The sequence below is a fragment of the Sminthopsis crassicaudata genome, chromosome 5 (genome assembly GCF_048593235.1).
Source record: "Sminthopsis crassicaudata isolate SCR6 chromosome 5, ASM4859323v1, whole genome shotgun sequence".
Taxonomy (NCBI): Eukaryota; Metazoa; Chordata; class Mammalia; order Dasyuromorphia; family Dasyuridae; genus Sminthopsis; species Sminthopsis crassicaudata.
This window is the reverse complement of record NC_133621.1, coordinates 115,870,569-115,890,702: the sequence shown is the minus strand read 5'-3', so window position 1 is coordinate 115,890,702 and position 20,134 is coordinate 115,870,569. Positions and strand designations below refer to the sequence as shown.

General features: G+C 37.7%; 1 protein-coding gene across 3 annotated transcripts in view; it reads right to left on the bottom strand.

Moving 5' to 3' along the window:
• GRM8 (glutamate metabotropic receptor 8) overlaps positions 1 to 19,881 on the bottom strand; it is a 953,266-nt gene extending 933,385 nt beyond the window's left edge. For 2 of the 3 annotated variants that reach the window (XM_074268050.1, XM_074268052.1), the window contains exons 1-2: positions 18,747 to 18,963; positions 2,800 to 3,613 (exon numbers count right to left, since the gene is read on the bottom strand). In XM_074268050.1, the coding sequence (XP_074124151.1) occupies positions 2,800 to 3,309 (510 nt within the window). In that variant the 5' untranslated portion in view covers positions 3,310 to 3,613; positions 18,747 to 18,963. Of the gene's footprint in view, positions 1 to 2,799; positions 3,614 to 18,746; positions 18,964 to 19,584 lie in introns of those variants that run through there. The other variant, XM_074268051.1, reaches the window with a different exon arrangement.
• Positions 19,882 to 20,134: the final 253 nt, after the last annotated feature.

Here is a 20,134-nt window from a genome sequence, read left to right as displayed (position 1 = left end):
AGGAGTGGAGCTTTTAGGGGGAAAGATGATGAGTTTAGTTTTGAACATATTGAGTTTAAGACGTCTAAAGGACATCAGATTTAAGATGCTCAACTGGCAATTGGAGATATGATAGTGGAAATGGAGAGAGAGGTCAAGACTGGCTAAATAGATGTCAGAATCATCTGCATAGAAACTATAATTAAATCTTTAAGAGTGAATGAGATCAGCAAGAAAAGTAGTATATAGAGAGAAGGGACAAGGACAGAGGCTTGGAAAATACCTTTGGTTATTGGATGCAAATTAAATGAAGAAGCAGCAAATTTAAAAAAAAAAGACTGAGAAAGAAAAGTTGGACAGATAGGAGAAAAACCAAGAGTAAGTTATACCACAAAAAATTAGAGAGAAGAGGAATCAAGGAAAAAGGGACTGACAGTCCAATTTGAGATGAGGCCATTATGTTTGACAATAAAGTAATCATTAGTTACTTTGGAAAGTAGTTTCAATTGAATGATGAAGTCAAAGGCCAGACTGCAGAAAGTTATGAAGAGGGTGACAAGAAAGGAAATGGAGAATCAATGAGGGTAGACAGTTTTCTCAAGGAGTTTAACTATGACAGGGAGGAAAGATATAGAATAATAACTAGCAGAGACTCACCAATCAAAGGAGAATATTTTTTAAGGATGGAGGAGACTTGGAAATGTTGGTATGCAGAAGGGAAGCAAACAGCTGACAAGAAGAGTTTTAAGTCAGTGAGAGGATGGGAATGATAGAAGATGTAAACTACTGGAGAAGATAAGAGAACGGAATCATGTGTCTATTCAGGGGTTTGACTCAGCAATAAAAAAGATCATGGGGGGGGAGAACAGGTGGCACAGTGGATAGAGCACCAGCCCTGAAGGCAGGAGGACCCAAGTACAAATCTGGTCTCAGACACTTAACACTTCCCTGGGCAAGTCACTTAACCCCAACTGCCTCATCAAAAAAAGAAAGAAAAAAAAAAGATTCACATCTTTATGGGATACATAAGTGAATGAGGAGATAGTGGATAGTGGGGGAGGCATCAGAGTGAAGGGAGATGATGAGAAGAAAAAAAAGAGGGAACTCTTGGCAATAAGGCTTCAAAAATGAACTTCTGATCACATAAATACATTTTTGTTAAGGAAAGAGAGGAGGAACCATATAAAGAGTTCTGTGCAGAAGTATAAAGAATTCATCAATCAAATTAAATTGTTAAAAATATTGTTGTTATTGTTATTCAACCTTTGTTGTGGAAGAGAAGCAATGACATCACAAGAGTGATGTCTTGACTTGCTTATGAATTGGATTTAAGTGTTGCAGAGCTACACAAAGTCATCAGCCAAACTCCCTTTTCCAGAGTTTTCTTACTCCACTGACAAGACAAGAGTCAAGTGCACACATATATATTGTACCTAGGATATACTATAAGATATTTAATATGTATGGGAGTGCCTGCCATCTAGGGGAGGGGGTGGAGGGAAGGAGGGGAAAAATTCAGAACAGAAAGGAGTACAAGGGATAATGTTGTAAAAAAAAATTACCTATGCATATGTACTGTCAAAAAATATTATAATTATAAAATTAATAGTTTATTTAAAAAAATAAAAATTAGGGGAAAAAAAGAGTCAAGTACACAGGCAATGTCCCAGTTAAAAAGGGATGGACAGAAGGAAGAGGCAACATGGTGGAGTAAAAGGAATTCTGAACTGCTCCACTGAATGTGGAATCATGGGAACTAAAAGTGAATCCCAACTTCGAGAATTCCTGTAGGTCATTTAAATTCTCTGGCTTATTTCTTCTTATATAAATTAAGTACTAGAAGCTCCTTTACAGTTCTAGAGTTATGATCCTAAAATGAAAGCAAGGGCAATTAATAGAGGCTAAGTACAAAAAGAGAGAAGCAATTGCAAGCTAAAGTTGATGGTGAGAACAGCAAAAGTGTTTAACAGAGAATTGAACCCCCATATGAGGTGATAAGAGATTGCCTTATATCCTCAGGAAATTCAAGTCATTCAATGTATTTGTATCTTCCAAGCCTCAGGAAGCTAGGTGGCACACTGGAAAAAGTGATGGTCCTGGAATTGGAAAGACTTGATTTCAAGTTCAGCCTTAGACAATTACTAGTTATATGATCCTGGGCAAATTATTTAATACCTATTTCCTCACATAAATAATAATAATAAATAAATAAAAAGAATCACAAAGTGGAAGCGATCCCAAAGCTGTTAAAGATCACGGAATAATAAAATTGCTACTTTCTTTGTAACAGGAAAAAATAAGAGCAATAATCAGTGCACTTACTTATGTTCAATAGAACAGAGTTCCATTGATTTTTTGACAAAAACAAACCAGGCCATAAAATTTCCAATGTAATTAACATACCCACATCCTAATATTTAACAATATTATCTCCTCTCTTCCCATGTTGCCATAGGAGCAATTTATTTAAGAAAACTATGCTCTGAATGCTAAACATCAATCCATAATTGGACATAACAACAGATACAAGGACCTCAATGTCAGGGGTTGTAATTGAGCCAGAATTCAACTCCATCATCCTTTGTAAACTGAAGAGATAGAGAAATAATTAGAAAGCACTTGGAAAAACACTTTCAGTTGGCATGATACCTCTTGCCTTGCTTTCCTTGAATGCTATTCTGAAAGCAATTCTTACAATGAAAACACATACTTTGTCAAGCTATAACACATTCCCTTTTCTTTCTTCTTGAAGCTGTTTTTGAAGTTACAAGTTTTTGTAAACCAGATGATAAGCAAATTAAAAGTTATTTTTTTACTTACCTTAAAAAGTCTTAAAATATTAGCAACCATGATAGATACAGAACTTGCTGCAGCACCTATGACCCCTGATATCTTGTCGGGCTTAGTGAAAATGGGTGGATCTCCATTAGCGCATTTCACATCCGAAGCATCTTTCTCTATTAATGCTTGCACAAATGTTAAAGATTGCTCTAGAGCATAAGTGTCTCGGGAACAAGTGTCCAGGATCCGGACCCCGAGAGTGATATTGGCAAGGAGATCAGGATCTTTATTGATCTGGTCTATTGCATATAGCATGGCCTCTAGTCTGTGGATCCCTTTTTCTTTCTTCAGCTCTCCACAAGGTACCCCTCTATCTCCTTTTGCATGGACAGGGAATAGTCCTCCCAAAATGACATCCCCATCCACTCGAATAGAATGAGCATATTCCTGACTGTGAGTTCTTTGCATCATTGTGAGAATCCAGTAGAATTTGGCTGTCAGGAGGAAGAAACAAGGGCAAGAGGGCGACCGCTTTCCTTCGCATACCATTTTCTCCACAAGTGGTATTATAATCCAAGACCCAAAGTTTATTCTTGCTGCAGAAGGAAGGGGACCATATGAAGCTGTACCTTCTGAAGGCTACCATTAGGGCCCATGAAGTAAGGGTTCTATGTGTTTCAGCAAGGTTCCTGGATGTGAGCTTCACAGTGAATTTCCATTGGGCCCATATGATTCAGTTTCTCTATCAATCAATTCAGCTCCCATAGACTGATGAGATAATTAGAATATCTGAGGTTCTGATGTTGGGATGAGGTCAATAATACATGAAGTCAGCCCTGCAGCAGAACTATTCCTAAAAGGAAGAAGAGAAAAACAGGGTAGATGAATTCAGTTTAATGAGCTTAAGATTGTCATCTTTTAAAAGCATGGTTACCTCCATCTAATTTTTTTGTTATTTCATTTTCCCATTCAGTAAGAAATTAATTCTTTTATCCTCCTGTGGATTCAAACACCTGGTTACACTGAGCTATAAAGGGTGAGATTGATGATGCTATCAGAGCAAAGAAAATACAAAAGTATAAAAACCAGGTTGGTGCTCCTAAAGCAAAAACTATTCTTATTTGCCATTTTATTCCAATAAATTCCATTTTAGCTAAGATAACTTCACATAATTTATGGTACTTTTTTCAAATTTTTTAACAGCTGTCAGGATTTTTTATTTGGATTTTGTCTACAAAATCATGATAAAAGTTTTCTTTATGTGATATATTCAATAAGCCAGTCATTTGTTAGTGACATGTATTTGGTGCCTCAGATTTCCCACTGGGAAAAATGATTATTCAATCACAAAAAAAAATCTACCTAAGGATCCTAAAAGAATGTGAGATTTATGGCTAGTGAAAGAAATTCAATGTAGACAGTAACTCATTTTATATAAATCGTGATCTGACAAAAAACACAAAGAGAAAAAATTAAACACATGGGAAGGACAGTGTATCAATATATTTGCATTATATTTATCTAAATTTCCTATTAATTTTCTTAGCTGGAAGGCAATAAGCATGATTGTTGTTCTAATGTAAACATGCCTTGATCATAGAATCACTAGAAACAAATCAGAATCAGAAATCAATTGAACAGGTTCTTGATTTTGCCCATGGCTGGAAATAATCCAGAGTGCAAAATATAACCCCATAATTCCTAATAGAAGACTTATACTTTGGAAATTATCTTTAAAACACTGGGAAATTTTGTTTGTTTGGTTTTCACATAACGTTTAAAGCAGTTAACAAATTTCTTTTAAATACTTTCATCCTGGTTTGACTAGTAAAATGTAAATAATTTATTCAGCATTACATTCCAGTCTATTAAGCAAACATTTATTAAGTACCTACTATGTACATGGGTGTTATATTAGATTCTGAGTTTACAAAGAAAAAAAATCTTTACTCTCAAGCACTAATATACTACTGGGAATGCAAAGGAAAGTGAGATTTGAAGAATCATTGCAATTTTTTAAAAATTCCAGTGACCAGAGTGACAATGGAACTTTGTAATATGAGGACTACTTGAATAGACTGGAAATTTTGAGCCTAGAAAAAAGAAGGTTTGACAGGAGTATGATTCCTGCCTTTAACCACTAAAGCAGTTGTCATATGTAAGAGAATGAACCTACTCTGTGAAGGGAGAACTAGAGCCTAGGTATTAAAATCATAGGAAAATGGAATTCAGAATATTAATCAGGAAAAAGAACCTAACAAAATTATAACTTAATGAAAATAAAATGGACCATTTTATATTAGAGAATACTCGATCTAAAGCCAGATGATCACTTGATTTTGCAAAGACAAAACCCAATCACAAGTAATATTCTATGAATGTCAACCATTCTATGAACTTATTTTGACATCCTGGTTAACCTACTGCTCATTGGTAACTCATTGATACAATTCTCAGACCTGGAATTAGGGAATTCCTTCTTTTTCTCATCATCCATCAACATCTGGTTGTATTGGGGGCAGCTAGGTGCTGCAGTGGATAGAGCACCAGCCCTGAAGTCAGGAGGACCTGAGTTCAAATCTGGTCTCAGACACTTAACACTTCCTAGCTGTGACCCTGGGCAAGTCACTTAACCCCAGCCTCAGAAAGAAAAAAATCTGGTTAATTTCTGTTTTGTGAATTTTTGTTTTCTTCCTTTTCTCTAGTCATGATGGGGATGTGTGCAGAGGACAATATTCCCCGGTGACCTTTAAAGCAATTTGCTCTTGCACTCACTTTTAGGTTGAACAAAAAGGGGAGACAGAACATTTATGAGTGTTAATCCTGTATTCTGTTCCAATATTATATTGCTAAGGCATATGTTATCCTTATGTAGAATTTGAAAATAAAAAAAGCTTCAGATCTTTTTAAGGAAATTCTAACCTACACTATTGGCTCAAGAATTTGAATTCTTCATAACTACCCAAGACATTTATGTGTCTTATGACAAGATGATTTTATATCTGTTATTTTGGGAGATAATGTCACTTAATGGGAAGAACACTGAACCAGGAAGCAAAAACAGCTGTGGAGAAAAGGAAAGAATATTCCAGGCAAAGGAAAACATATAAACAAAGGTACTGGGGAGAAAAATGTTAGGAAATTTTAGGAATTAATAAAAGAACATATTTAAGAAAACTGATATGCTGTCTGAGAATTCTTGCTTGGAAAAGAAATTCAAATTTTTTGGTAGAAAGAATAAAAAACTAACTGGAAATTAGACTAGTTGGATGAACAGTTAGAAGTTACCAAGAGAAAGAGCTCAGATCAATAAAAAAATAACATCAGAATTATGTAGTATCAATCCAAAAAAGTGGTCTGGTTTAGAAGTTAAGGAATTCCATGTCCATAATTTTCAGATGAAAATTTTAAAAATACGTTTCTGGATGATTAGAGCATACACTTGTGCTCCAATTAAAGTCTTCTTTAATCTGCCCTTTGTTGGTGATGTCCAATGTATCTCATATTTAGTATGTTTGCATGTTTATTTACATGTTCTCATCCTCATTAGATTCTGAATTCCTTGAGATCAAGGACTATTATTTCCCCACTTCTTCATCTCTCCAGGCCTTAACCCAATACTTGACATATAGCAGATGTCCAATAAATGCTTGTTGCTTAACGGACTGACTAGATGAATTAAAGTCCTTGCACTTCTGGGATTCTTGATTCTATATACAGAGGAGAAAATTAAAAATAATTTGAAGAGAAACAATATACTATAATAATAGCAAACAAATACAACAGATATTATTTGAAAAAATATATTTTATACATATCGTTTCACTTGATCTTATCTAAGAAGTATGAAATCAAAAATAGTTGTTGATAGTATATAAAACTTTAACTTCTGGATAAGACTATGCCTTTGTTTGCCCTAAAACAACTCCATGAGATAGATATGACAGGTATTATTACCTCAGTTTTACAGATAAGGAAATTGAAACCCAGAAAATCTAGTTGACATTCCCATAACTATATAGTTAATCAATATCAGGGACCAAATTTAAAGCCAGGTCTTCCTGGCCCCCAAGTTGAGAGCCCTAACCATTCATCTACACTGCTTCTCAAGAAGGAGCATGAATGACAGCACTGTGAATTAGATCTGGAAAAATACTTGGAACTAAACTTTGCAGAGCCTTAAATGAAAAACTGAATGATCTCACTTTAGGCCTTACTCCCTAGCTCTTCCACACCAGGACTCCCAACTTCCTCCCCTTATATTCACTTTTCTCATCACCTTCTTCTGACTCTAAGACTTCCTAGTGAGCTGATCTCAGAGAACCATCCTTAAAGATACACTAATGAGACAAGCTTGACTTTCTGGATGAATTTATTCTTACATAGAATATCAGTACGTATTCATTAAAGAAAAGAATTGTGAGTCCTTAGTTTTGAAAAAATTACATATTATATTAAGATCACAAGATTCCATAGGAAAAACTATCTTAGAGATCACTTAATCCAAACCTTTCCTTTTGTAGAATAGGAAAACTGAGGCTCAGAGTAACACAGAAGGAACTGAAATCTGACTTTCCATGCATCCAATCAATGGGCCTACTTCTGCCCTTAGCAAGCCTAGAAGAAAAGTTCTACTTATTATTCTTTGACATGAAAACTCTTAAAAATTTTGAAGGCATTGATCATTTTTCTCCCCAAGTCTTCAATTCTCTGAGGCAAAATGTTGCCAGTTCCTTCATCTGATTTTTGAATAGCACAGCTTCCCCCGTGATCCTGGTTAACCTCCTAGGAATACAGTGTAGTTCATCAAAATCTTTACTAAAATATGGCCCCAAGAACTGGACACAATTTCTAAACAGGGTCTGACCAGTGAAGAACAAAGCAAGACCCTCACCTCTTGCCTTCTTCACTTTCAATTTCAACTAAAAACTATTTAAGACTGCCTGAGTTTTCACAGTTGCCACAGTTGACTCAAACTGTCTATGCAGGACACTTAAAAAAACACATCTTTTTTATATAATAATAGTCAATACCAATTAATATGAGATGTGCAATGACAATGTTTGGTTAAAATATTTTCTATTAAGTGTTGAGATCACCAATAAACAGAAGAGGAGGTTCTCATAGCTCTTTTAGCTCTAGCACCTAAAAGAACCTCAGAGGCCGTCTAGTCCAGTTCCTTCCCTTTACAGATGAGAAAATAAGGGCCCATGGATGTTAGACTAGAGAGGATGTTTTTGAGCTAAATTTGATGCCAGGCCCCCTGACTCCAAAACTAGTACTCTTTTTATTAGCAGTGGCTGCTTTGATCTTCATTGAATTTATAGCAACGGGCTTTAGCCAAGATGAGTTGGAAAGCTGCTTAGCTACCAGTTCAGACAAGGTATACACAGTCAACTGCTTCATAAACCTTGGCAGATGTATCCCATTCACATATGAGTGAGGCCATTGTCCTGGCCCAAATTACAGGTACCACTTATTCACTCAATCATTCAATCAACTAGTATTTAATAAGGGTTCACTATGTGTCTATTAACTGTGTTAAGCATTGGAGGTATCACAATAAAAGTGAAATAGCTCCTACCCTCAAAGAGCATGCATTTTAATTGAGATCGAACATGTATACATATATGCAAAATTAATGAGATATATATATATGTATATATATATATATATGGATTTTATGGAGGAAGGAGAGGTGCCTTAGCAACTAAGGGGGTCAAAAAAGACTATAAAATGAAGGGGGCACTTGTACTGATATTCTAAGATATAGACATGAAGAAGAAGAACTTTATGGGCAGGAAGGGAGTTGTCTCTGCCTTTCCAAACTATTGGCTTTTCAACTGTACCAGAAGATGAAATATTGAACCTAGGGATATGCTTTGGGCTTAATGCCCATGACATTTTACATGACATCATTTCAAGGTCCAACTCAGGAGTCATTTCTTCCATGAAACCTCCATGAAACTTATTCTCCTTCTGCCCCTATCTCATTCTTTTTAGAAGTATATATTTCTATACATGCTCGATCTATCACTGCTACCCCTCCATTAGAAAGCAGTCTCCTAGGGGGGCAAGGACTTGAACATTTTTCATCTGTGTATCCTCAATGCTTTGTATGCTGTTTGATGTTCTTAACAACTATCTAATTTTAATATGTTTGTTAAGAAATTCAATAGCATTTTCTCTGGGGGCACTAAAACCAAATTAAAATACCTAAAGTCTTGACATCTCTTATGAAGGTGGCCTCAAAAAATATTCAGAACTCAAAATGTAAAATACTTGAAGATATCCCCTTTATCACTTCTTTTTCTGCATCATGTCACCAATATTTTATCTGTGTACTTGCTATGTGAATTATATTCCGTACACCAAGTCTACAGGTCCTTGGCCCTGTTGACTTCTTTGTGCTATTTATAATTCTTCTACTCTTATCTCTGAGTCATTAGTTTAGCCTGTTGTTGGCTCTAAATTTTTGAATTAAGTTGATTAATGGACACCGGTAACAGAGTGAATTGTTTTTCTCCTGTTCTTCAGGTAAGGACACATGCAAAGTTGGAACAAAAAATGACAGAGCAGGAAAAATCTCACTTGATTTTTTTTTAACAGATTGACTCTGAAATGTGCAATTTAATGTTTGTAAATAGATAGATTCCTAGAATTCTAGGATCAGAAATGATCTCAAAGGCCTTCCTGGTCCAACCCTGGGCCAAAGCATAAATCAGTTCTACAACATCCCAGATGATGGGGTCCCCAGCCCTTGTCCCCAAAAGACAAAAAGGGGAGAGATGATGGATAAGAGAAAAGGATCTATTCAAAATTGCCTATCTAGCTAAGGAATGTAGAACAATAAAACCTCTTATCTGTTGCTCCTTATTTGTTCTCTGCAAAATCTCCATCCTGTCTGATTAGGTTGCTAAAAGACATCCTTTCTCCTTACCTGGATGAAAAGACATCCTGACTCCTTCCTTATCTCTCTTTTATAAATTACAACTTTGTAGGCTGTTAACCTCCTAGCTAATTCCCAAATTTTCAGTATACAAAACTCTCCCCAAACTCTTTCTAGTTGATAGATTCTTTTAGATACTAGTGCATCTGTTATGGCATATAAACTCTTGTGACTATAAGAGAATCTCTGAATTCTTTCAAATTGTGGACCACAACTCTCACATACTTCACTAACAAGTGGTATTCAACAATGAAGGAAGACTCTAACAACAGTTCATCTCACTTTCAGAGAACTTTAGTATTTAGGAAATTTTTCCTTCCATGGAGCCATAAATTTTCCTCTCTATAATTTCTCTTCTTTAGTCCTTGTTCTGACCCCTTGAGTGACACAAAACATTGCAATTACAAGAAGTCAGCAAAGCAAGTGTAGTTATAGTCATTTCACACAAAGCTTCCCACAAACTTTGAGGACATTAATCACCAGGATGTAAAACCCTTTACCAACCAGATGCATCTTTGTTACCCAGACTCTTAGAGTTAGAAGTGACTTCAAAGATTACTTATATCTCACTAATTCTCTCTCTACTTAATGAGAATGTATGATAATTTCCATAAAAGTGAGGCTAAAGTATGTCAGAGCCCAGGTGAGCAAACAGACTCGTCACGGCTAATATATCTTATTGGTAAGAACAAGATTAAAGAAGACTGTTAAAAATACTTATGAGGACAAACTGTTTTCAAACAACCTAAAGAAATGACTTGATATAAAAACAAATGATATGCTAACTATAAATCCCTCTAAATTCATTAAAGCAGATGCTAGTAGTAGATAATTCATTAGCCTAATTCCATTTCTATGTCCTTCAAACTAATGAATCTGAAGTCTGAAGGGGTTTCACTAATTCAGACTAGTCTTCTCTATATTAATCCAGCATGATTTTTCGATATTTGAATTTGTCACTTATCTTGGAAATGAAATCAAAACTGTTGATAAAATACATAATCCAATACAGTTTAGATTTTTAGCTCCTTTTTATTTTCTGAAATGCAAATACACATATTGCAGTAATTTATTCATTCAAAATCTCATCACTTAAATTCCATGATTAAACTTAACTATTGCTTCTATGCAACTATATTTAACTTTAAGACTTGAAAAATGCCTTATAAATATGATCTCATTTGATTCTCATAACAGCTCATAACAGGTGGGAGGTGGATGCTACTGTTATTCACACCTTATAGATGAGAAAATTGAAGCTGACAGAGGTAAAGTGACCTGCCCAGGATCACACAGCTAGTGAATGCTGAGGACATCATGTTTTATTGCCACCATACCTAGGGCTCTATCTAGCGTCTCATCTAGCTAAATAGTTTTTATTATAGAAAAATAATGATGCTGCATTGCCACAAAGCTAAACAATTCTGTTTTGTGTTCAGCACTTCATTCATAGTCAATTCTTTTATCTCTAAGGTTGACCTCAAAGTTGTAGCAATTCAAATATCCATCCTTCTTTAACTCCTCCCAGAGATGTTAAACTCCATGCTTTTGAAAAATGATCTCTGTGCAGAACTGGCACCCTTTCTTATTACTAAACATAAATAAAGGACTAGAACATTTCAGATGAAGCCTTACCTGATTATCTTGGTACTCTAGTCACTCATTCCATCACTTTGCTTTCCCTTGGCTATGTCTACAATCCAGATTGGATTACTCAGAACTTGCTTTTATATCACCTTGCCATTACTCTCTAGTTTTCTCCTGTGCATTTCTTCTGGCCCCAATTAGATTAGAGACTCCTCAAAGTCAGAATTCCTGCCTGCTTCCTTTTATTGATCTATCCTCAACTGTAGTCCACAGCATGGATTCAGGAAGTGCTAAATAAAGATTTAGTGATTAACTGATTAATCTTTAACTTAATATGGTAGATTAGGCTTCAAAAGATTCTTGTTTAACTCATTTGAACTAAATTCTAATGGAAATAGATCATAGGCTTTGCTAGTTTTTCCAAGGCTTAAATTTATGTTCTGAGATCCCAAGTCAAAAGACATCTCCAATAGTCCAGTAGTTCACTATTCCCAAAGAGGAAGTTAGTTGGACAACGGAACTGTATAGGACTTGCCTCAGGGACCTCTTAAACAAGGAGATTCTTAACTTACAGCCCAAATTTTAAAATATTTTGATAACTGTAATCTAATCTAATTGTTTTTCTTTGTAATCCTAGGTGTTTTGTTTTGGGGGCATTTAAAAACATTATTCTGCAAAGGGATCCATAGAATTTGTCATGTTCTCAAAGGGGTCCATGATGCGTGCACACATACACACACACACACACACACACACACACACACACACACACACACACACTCTACAAACCCCTGCTCCATACTTTTCAAGGATTATTTATGGAAATGCTTAAATTTGGGGGAAATCTTCAAGCATTAATTATTTCTAAACTTAAAGGAAACTGATTTAGATGATGGCATATTTTCTTAAAAACACTAATGTTTATAGTTTATAAGCAAAATCTGTGGAGAATTAGGGGGATTTCATCAAAAGAAATAATGTAAAAAAACTTAAAGGTTTATAGAAAACCATTTCTACTTGCTAATTCATTCTCCATGACACTACCAAACTAGACTGCTCATGACACTCCTCACACACTTTCTTCCGATGATTATTGCCTAATAAACAAAATTCAAACTTCTCTGTATGATATACAAGGTTCTCTGAAAATTGATGCCATACTATATCAATAACCTCTGTGTTTTATGGTACAAACTGGGCTATTCTCTGCCCCTTAAACATGGACTATGCTTAAATACGGCTGGGTTGTTGTTGCTGCTGCTGCTCTTGCTGACTACACCTGAAATGTACTCTTTTTCCTTCTGTGCATACTGAATTTCTAAACCATCATTTAAAGCCCAATTCAAATACTATCTCCCCTAGAAAGTTTGATCCTCTGTTGGTAATGATCTTCTCCCTAAATCCTTACACACTCTTTCCTCTGCAACTCTCTCATACACACACATAAAAATAGATATGACAGCTATTGATTCCTGTGCCTAATTTCCATTCTAGACTGTAAGATCCATGATTTCAAGGAACCTTTCTTACCTAAACCTTGTATAATCCCCTAACCCTGATCCATTGTACATAGGAAGTACTTACTAAGTGTCTGATGACAATGATAACACAAATGTTATTAAACAGAAGTAATACCTATGAGGAAAAAAAGAAGGCCAGGGCATAAAATTCTCTTTAAGTATCAGAAAAAAATAAAAATGATAAAAAGATTATAATTCTGTGATAAAGTTGGTATGGTGATTTCCCAAGCAAATGCATCACAAATTATTACAGATAGAGAACCCAGATTCAAATCCCACCTCTGATATTTGCTGCCTGTGAAAACTCTGTAAGGTTATTTAACCTCCTGGGCCTCAGTTTCTTCATTTGTAAAATCATGTAGTTGGACTAAACAGTTTCCATGGTCCCTTCCAATTCTAGTTCTAGGATGCTATGAATATTGTACTTTATTTTGTTGCCATCCATTCTCAATATGTCACAACAGGAAGGCTAGGTGACCTTAGACAAGTCACTTCTCAACAAGACAGAATAAGAGATGCAATGTCCTAAGAGATAATTTAAAAGGGATTAAATGTAATAGCTCAAATTTAATGCAAAGTTCTATCGTTCTTTTTCAAACTCCCCTGAAATAAATTTAAGACTCAAATTTAATATAAAGTTCTAAGCTTCTTTTCCAAGCTCCTCTGAAATAATAACTATTATCATTATTATCATAACTAGAATTGATATTGCACTTTAAAATTTGCAAAGAGTTTTACAAATATTATTTCATTTTATCTTCCTAACAACTCTGGAAGGTAGGTGCTGTTATTTTCATTTTACAAATAGGAAAACTGAGGGCAACAGCAGCTAAGTATCTTGTTTAGGGTCTTATAATTACTAAGTCTCTGAGACCGGATTTAAACTCAAGTATTCTTGCATCCATTCATGTCCAGTGCGCTGCCCACCAGACCACTTAGGTGCAAGGGTAAAAATTTAAAGAAGTTGTGTCTAGGCAATCGTTCATATGAAAAAGATCCAAGGAGTTTTGAAGAAAGCTCCTGTGAAAAAGATCTGGGAATTTTAGTGACTAACCAGTTCAATATACTTTGTCACTAGTGTGACATCATAGCCAAAGAGCAATTACTACTGTGACTTTTTGTCACAATAGTAAAAAATATAATTTTCCACAATGAGACAAATGAGTCTTATAATCAATAAGATCACATTTTTAAAAGGACATTGATAAGCTAAAGTACACCTGAAAAAACAACAACCAGGAGCTTAAAGACCATGTCATATGAGAGTCAATTTGAAGAAAGTTTGCTTTTTTTGCCTAAAAAAAGGCCTCTCTCCACAGACAAGGGGGTATCTATGATACCTCTCTTTAAATATTGAAAGGACTGTCATTCAAAAGAGACTTTAGTTTTATATGATCTCACAGAGCAATCACAATCAATAAGGACAGAAATAAAAGGAATGGATGAAAGTTACACAGAGGAATAATTTGACTTGATACATGAAGAAACTTTCTAATAATTAAAGCTACTCCCAAATGGAATGGGTTGCCTCAGAACTCAAGAAATACCCCAGCATGATAGGTGTAGCATATTCTAGTTGACCACTTGTCAGGTATTTTTAGAGGGAATTCCTAATCAGGACTGTCCTTAGACCAAATAATATTTGAGATCCCTTTCAAGTCTGAGATTGTACAATAATTGAATTGAATCTATATTGAAATTACAAATATTGTATCTCAGTTGTACATTTTAAAAAATAATATATAAATAAATAGTTTTTAAAACTGATTTTAAAAAAGCATTCTTATACTGAATTCCATCCTGCTCATTAACAAAACCACTAAGCTGAGGAGTAAAATCAGTTCATAAAATAATACATCACTAAATTCTCTTGATATTTATGTTCTATTTTCTAATTGTTGGGGTTTTTTCCCATTTAATAAGAATCCTATCTGGTATTTATATAAGACTTTAAGGTTTGCAAAGGACTTTACCTTCACATTCATTTGACCCTCACAGTTTTGTGAGGAGGAGGTTATAGATATTATCATTATCTTTTTACAGATGAGGAAAATGAAGCCAAAGGTTAAGTGGCTTTCCCATGGTGACTTTTCCCATCTGGCCTTACTCTATGTTTTAGTCCTAGACATTTCCTTCCCCTTCTCTAAGCCTTATCTGTCCTGTATTTATTTCCCTTAGGACTTTATTAAGTGGCTAATTTCTGGGGTTTTTAAAAATCACACAAAAGTATCATTGGCCGATTACTTCTGCTGGATTTTTTTTGTTTTGTCTTAATTTGTTTTCTTATAAAGGTGATACCTGAAGATAACTTCCTTACTCCAAGAAATGAACCATTGGAGAAGAATTTTCAGGAAAAAAAAGACTTTTAGCAATATTCTTCAAATGCCACCCACAGTCTATTGGATCTATATTCATTGAGATGACTGGCTCTGTGGTAGGGAAATAGATGAAATCTCAAGATTCTTTCTGGTTCTAGGAATCCATAATATCATCATACCTCCTCAAAAGATCCAGGTCCATAAGGCTAGGTCAAATTCAATCTGAAATCCTATCAAATGGCAAACTCTCACTTCATTGAAAAAAGAGTCCCTTCTCAATTGAGAAATTTCCCTCAGAAGCAAAATGAAATGATTTCTCCAACTCCATATGAATTACCTATGCACATAGTATCTTCACTGTATGATGTCAAATCCGCAGCTAACAAATAAATATCAATGAGTTTAAAAGTCTATCCAAGCATACCTACAGACATATTTCTGGTCACCACTTTGCTGCAGCTGTAGCTGAAACGTAGATTCAGTATAATATCATTTTTTGAAGATGTTCTAATAGGACAACTCAAATCCTTCATAAGGTCTCCTTAACAGTAAGATTTTAATTTAACAGCTTAAGGTGAGGAGTGGGGAAGGAGAGAGTAGAATGAAAACATCATATTGATACCTATCCAAAAATGGGTTTAAAAATCTGTACCTTTGACTCTGGAAACAATGATGCATTCCATCACAGAGATGCCATCATGACACTGCCAAGTTGAATGTCATGCCTAGATACAAATTACACAAATTTTAGCTACCCTATGACAACTTTGAAAACAGCCAGTAACTTTCTTTGTTATGCTTTCTGGAAGTTTAGATTTCCTTTGGTTCTTTCTTTTTGGATTCAATATTTTTCAGATCATTTCTGTTGCCTACAACTTGCTTGCCAAGGAGCCAGAGTGCTAGAGAATTAGTACAAATCAGAAAGAAGAAATGGGGCCTAAGTCTCTACAAAAGGTTATGTTTTCAGCACCTCTCCCTTGAATCTATGTAAATACTCCATAGAGAGCTTTCTGTCGTTTTCTGCTACTTTCTCACTGATTCATAACAATGTATTTTTGTTTTGTTTTCAACTTATCTACAGTGTACACTATAATTTATCCTGACGTGAAAGATTTGTTTTAAAAAGTCTAGCTCAGCTTTCCCAGCTAGATCAAAACCCTTTCTCATGGAAATTAACAAACCAAATATTCATTGCTTCAAAGAATACCTAAAAGAACTTCACAGTTCACCTGATACTGGTCTCTAAGGACCTTATCCACACGCAGGTGACCAGATTAAAGGAAAATCATTTCTGTAGCTCTTTTACAACTATAGATAAGCAATCTCTTAATCAATGGTAAAACATAAAATTGTTTATGCATGATAAGCATTTGAGTTCCTTATTGGTGGTTCCTTTCCCCCTTTTCTCCTTCCTCCATCAGACAAAATGCAAGCTATGATCTGATTGCTCTTCCTCAGTTAGGAAGAAAAAAAAATCTTTGCATAAATCCGTCCTCAGCGCCAGTGAAGCATTTTCTAGCTCAAAACGTCAGCAAGCTTGGCAGGATTTGCATGAGATCAAGTCAGTAATCAATGCAAATTACTGTAGTTGATTTTGGGGTATCCTACATTCACTTGCAAATTGTTTGTCAGTCTCCTTTCCGTGAGGGAAAGAATCCTTCTCCCCTAAAAACCACTAGTAGGGCATTCCCTCCCAAAGCCAGAGTTTGTTTGTTTGATATTTGGAGGGGGGTTGTTGTTGTTGTTGTGATACTTTCCTTGCCAGCGGCAGTTCCTGGGAACTGAGGAATCCTCTGACCCCGGGCTCCACAAACTTAAGTAGCGGGTGAAGCAATTCGTCAGCAGAGCGCGGGGGTGTCATCTTGCGCAGCTCGGTGCCTGGCAAAGCCCCCCTGCGTTTCATTTGCACCAAGCGGGACGTGTCAGACAGACTGTATTTTGTGTGATTCTATTATCTTTTCACCAGCTGAACAAGCCTCTAGGGATCTTCGCGCTATTTCGCTGAGCAGATGCATTCGCTTTCTGTGTTGCTGAGAGGGCTCTATTTTATGACAGTCAGCCCACCCCGCCCCCATTCACCCCTTTTCCTTCCCTATCTTCCCGTTACTTCTCTTCTGTTGTTCTTAAGATTCCCTGGCACTGGGCAGAGGAGAACTAGGCTTAGGGATAGAGCTAAGGGAGGGACGTGGGAAAGGTCCAATGCTATTTCCCTTCCCTAGCGTCCGCTCCTTTCTCCAGTTCTGCTCTAAGTTCCCAGCCCCACGCTGCGCATCTGTCCCCTGCCTTCGGAAACTGTTCGCCTGGGGGGGGGGGGTGTTAATAACCCGTAGGTTCTGACTGCCTACCATTCTTAGCTCTCAATCCCTGCGTGCTGAGACCCACGCAGGTAACGCCGGATAGATTTGGAGTGGAGGCAAAACTGGGCACCCGGATCTTTGGGGACTTATCTGGGGGCCCTGTTTTTCCCACTCTCGATTTCTATGGCCGTTTTCCCTTTTAGAAGACAATCGGAAGACACACAACCTATGAGAGGGATGGGGATAAGGAAGTGGGGAGGGGGGAGTGGAATTCCAATCTCTCCAAGGAACCTGGAGCAATCGATGCCCGAAGACTAGAGCTATAGGCAAAACTTGCACCCAGGGGAAGAGGGTAGAGGATGGGATAGGGGAGGAGGAAAAGGAGGAAGGGCTGTGCCTGCTTTCCTGTCTGAGCCCCAAACACCGCTTTCCCCCACCCCACCCCACGCCCCAATATCTCCCGTCAGGGAGAGGTTTAGTTACCTATCAGCTCTTCTAAGAAAGGCAAGAAGTCCCCGGAATTCACTATAGAAGCCTCTGGCTTCGGAAATAGCCCTTCTGTAAATTCTGTACAACAAACGTAAATCATTCCCTCACGGTATATTTCTCAATAGCGTCAGCTTACTATGCAGGAGATAATACGGAGCAGGTAGCCTGAGGGAGAGCTCCTTAAAATGCTGCTGCATGGCACATCATATCTTCCCAGGCAGAGCTTCCCCCACCCCAAACATACAGACACACACACCCTTTCCCTTCATCTTTCAGCCCCAAATAACATCAAATAAACTTTTTGGGACCACTTTACCAAGCCTTGGAGTTCACAGCTAAACCCCTTCCCTCTGTTTTAAGATCTTCAACCTAAAATTTAAAAGAACATTTTAAAAGGCAAATGGGGTAGTCTTTTACTTTGCAATGAGAAATCAACCGAAACAAAACCATGCCCAGATGCCCTGGCATCCCCTCACCCTCCAGTTCACACTCCCCTTCGCCCCTCCGGCTCCCACTTCCCACCTCCACCCCTATTCACCCGTTTCCACCCGTGTTTTCCGTGCATAGCTACATGTTCCCAGCGAAAATCCAACCACCAAACTCCAGGAAGAAAGAGAGGTGCAACTGGCTGCCCACCGTACGGATTTACAAAATTAAAAGAAAAGGAAAAAAAAAAAATTAGGCGAGAATCTTCCTTTTTCGGTAAACATAATGTTTTGTTGGGTCTGGAGGGGAAATTTTTTGTTTGATTATTTTCTTTTTCCTCGTTTTTTTTCTTTTTCTTTCTTTCTTTCTTTTTTGTTTTCCTGCACGATCATATTCTTACCCTATTTCAGGCAGAGGGTGCTGTAAGGAAGCCCGCCTTGGCTGCTTGCAGCTCCATGTCAGGGCATGCGGCTGTGAGAGCCTGGGACTGGGAGCTGCACTTGTAGCTGTTCTTGGTGCTGAAAGGGGCTGCGATTCCAGAGCACAACGCAAAGTCTCTTCCATGTGAATAACAAATACTCCCACTGGCAGCAGCTATTGGTCTGTCTAACTCTCCTCTTAATGTGTGTGTGTGTGTGTGTGTGTGTGTGTGTGTGTGTGTGTGTGAATGTATGTGTGTTGTGGATTTCCCCTCCTCTAAATCGCTGCAGCCCGAACCAAAGCTAGAACAACAACAAAAAAATCTAACTGGTCCTAGGGGGGCGGGAAATACACCTCCTCACCCCAACCACAGAAATGGAGACTCCTACATTTGAAAGGATTAGGAAGGAAAGAGAATGAATAGAAATAAATAATACGGCCGTTAAGAAATACATAGCTGTTGAATAGCTCTAACTGGGTGAGAAGCGCTTCACTGGGCGGGGGGGGGGGGGGGGGGAGTGAAGTGGGGTGGGAACTCTTGGTGCCGGGAGTGGGGTAGGGGGAGAACCTTCTCCAGGCGACCTAGTATACTGTTATAACAACCGCTGGAGGTACTAATCCTAGCTAATGATCATCTCCATGAAAACAATCGCAATATATAGAGTACAACGCAATAATGAAGTATCCTTTCTCCCTCCCACCACCCCTCGCCACCTTAAAAAACGTTAAATAGGAGCTGAGATAACTCATAAACAGAACTAGCTAGGGTGGATCTCCATCAAAGTTTTCTCCATCCCCACACTGTGCTGGGCTGCTACCTGGCTGTTTGTCCGGGCGGGCAGCAGCAAAGGACTCAAGGGAGCGAAGTTACTCCTGGGAGGTGGGAGACAGCCTTTCCATGGATCCCCAAAACGGGCGAAGTGGGTGGCCAATGGGGCAGAGCCGAGGGGTGAAGTGAGGTGAGGAGAGACGAGGTGGGGCGTGCGCGGTGGGCACAGCTTTATTGAAATTAGTCAGAGATCCGGCTTCGGGTTTGGACTCAGGACAGAAGGAAACCACTCAGCACATCCACGGCTGTGCTTTTTTCTCTTCTTCCCCGTGCGGGAACCCTCAGGTTTCCCTTTGACATCGATTGTATTGAAACACGCCCCCTCGCTGTTCCCACCCGCCCGCGCCCCTTTCTTGGTGTTATCAAAACATCTCCCCCCCAAAGCGCTAGGAAGATGTAGCTAAGCCTATTACACCGCACGCGCTCTGCGCGCAGCTAGCTCCGGGTCTCCTCGCCAGGGATTATTAGCGAGGAGCCGCCCGCGCCTCCGCCGCCAAGCCTTGTCTTGGTGAGAAAGTTCCATCTTGAGGAAGCTGTGG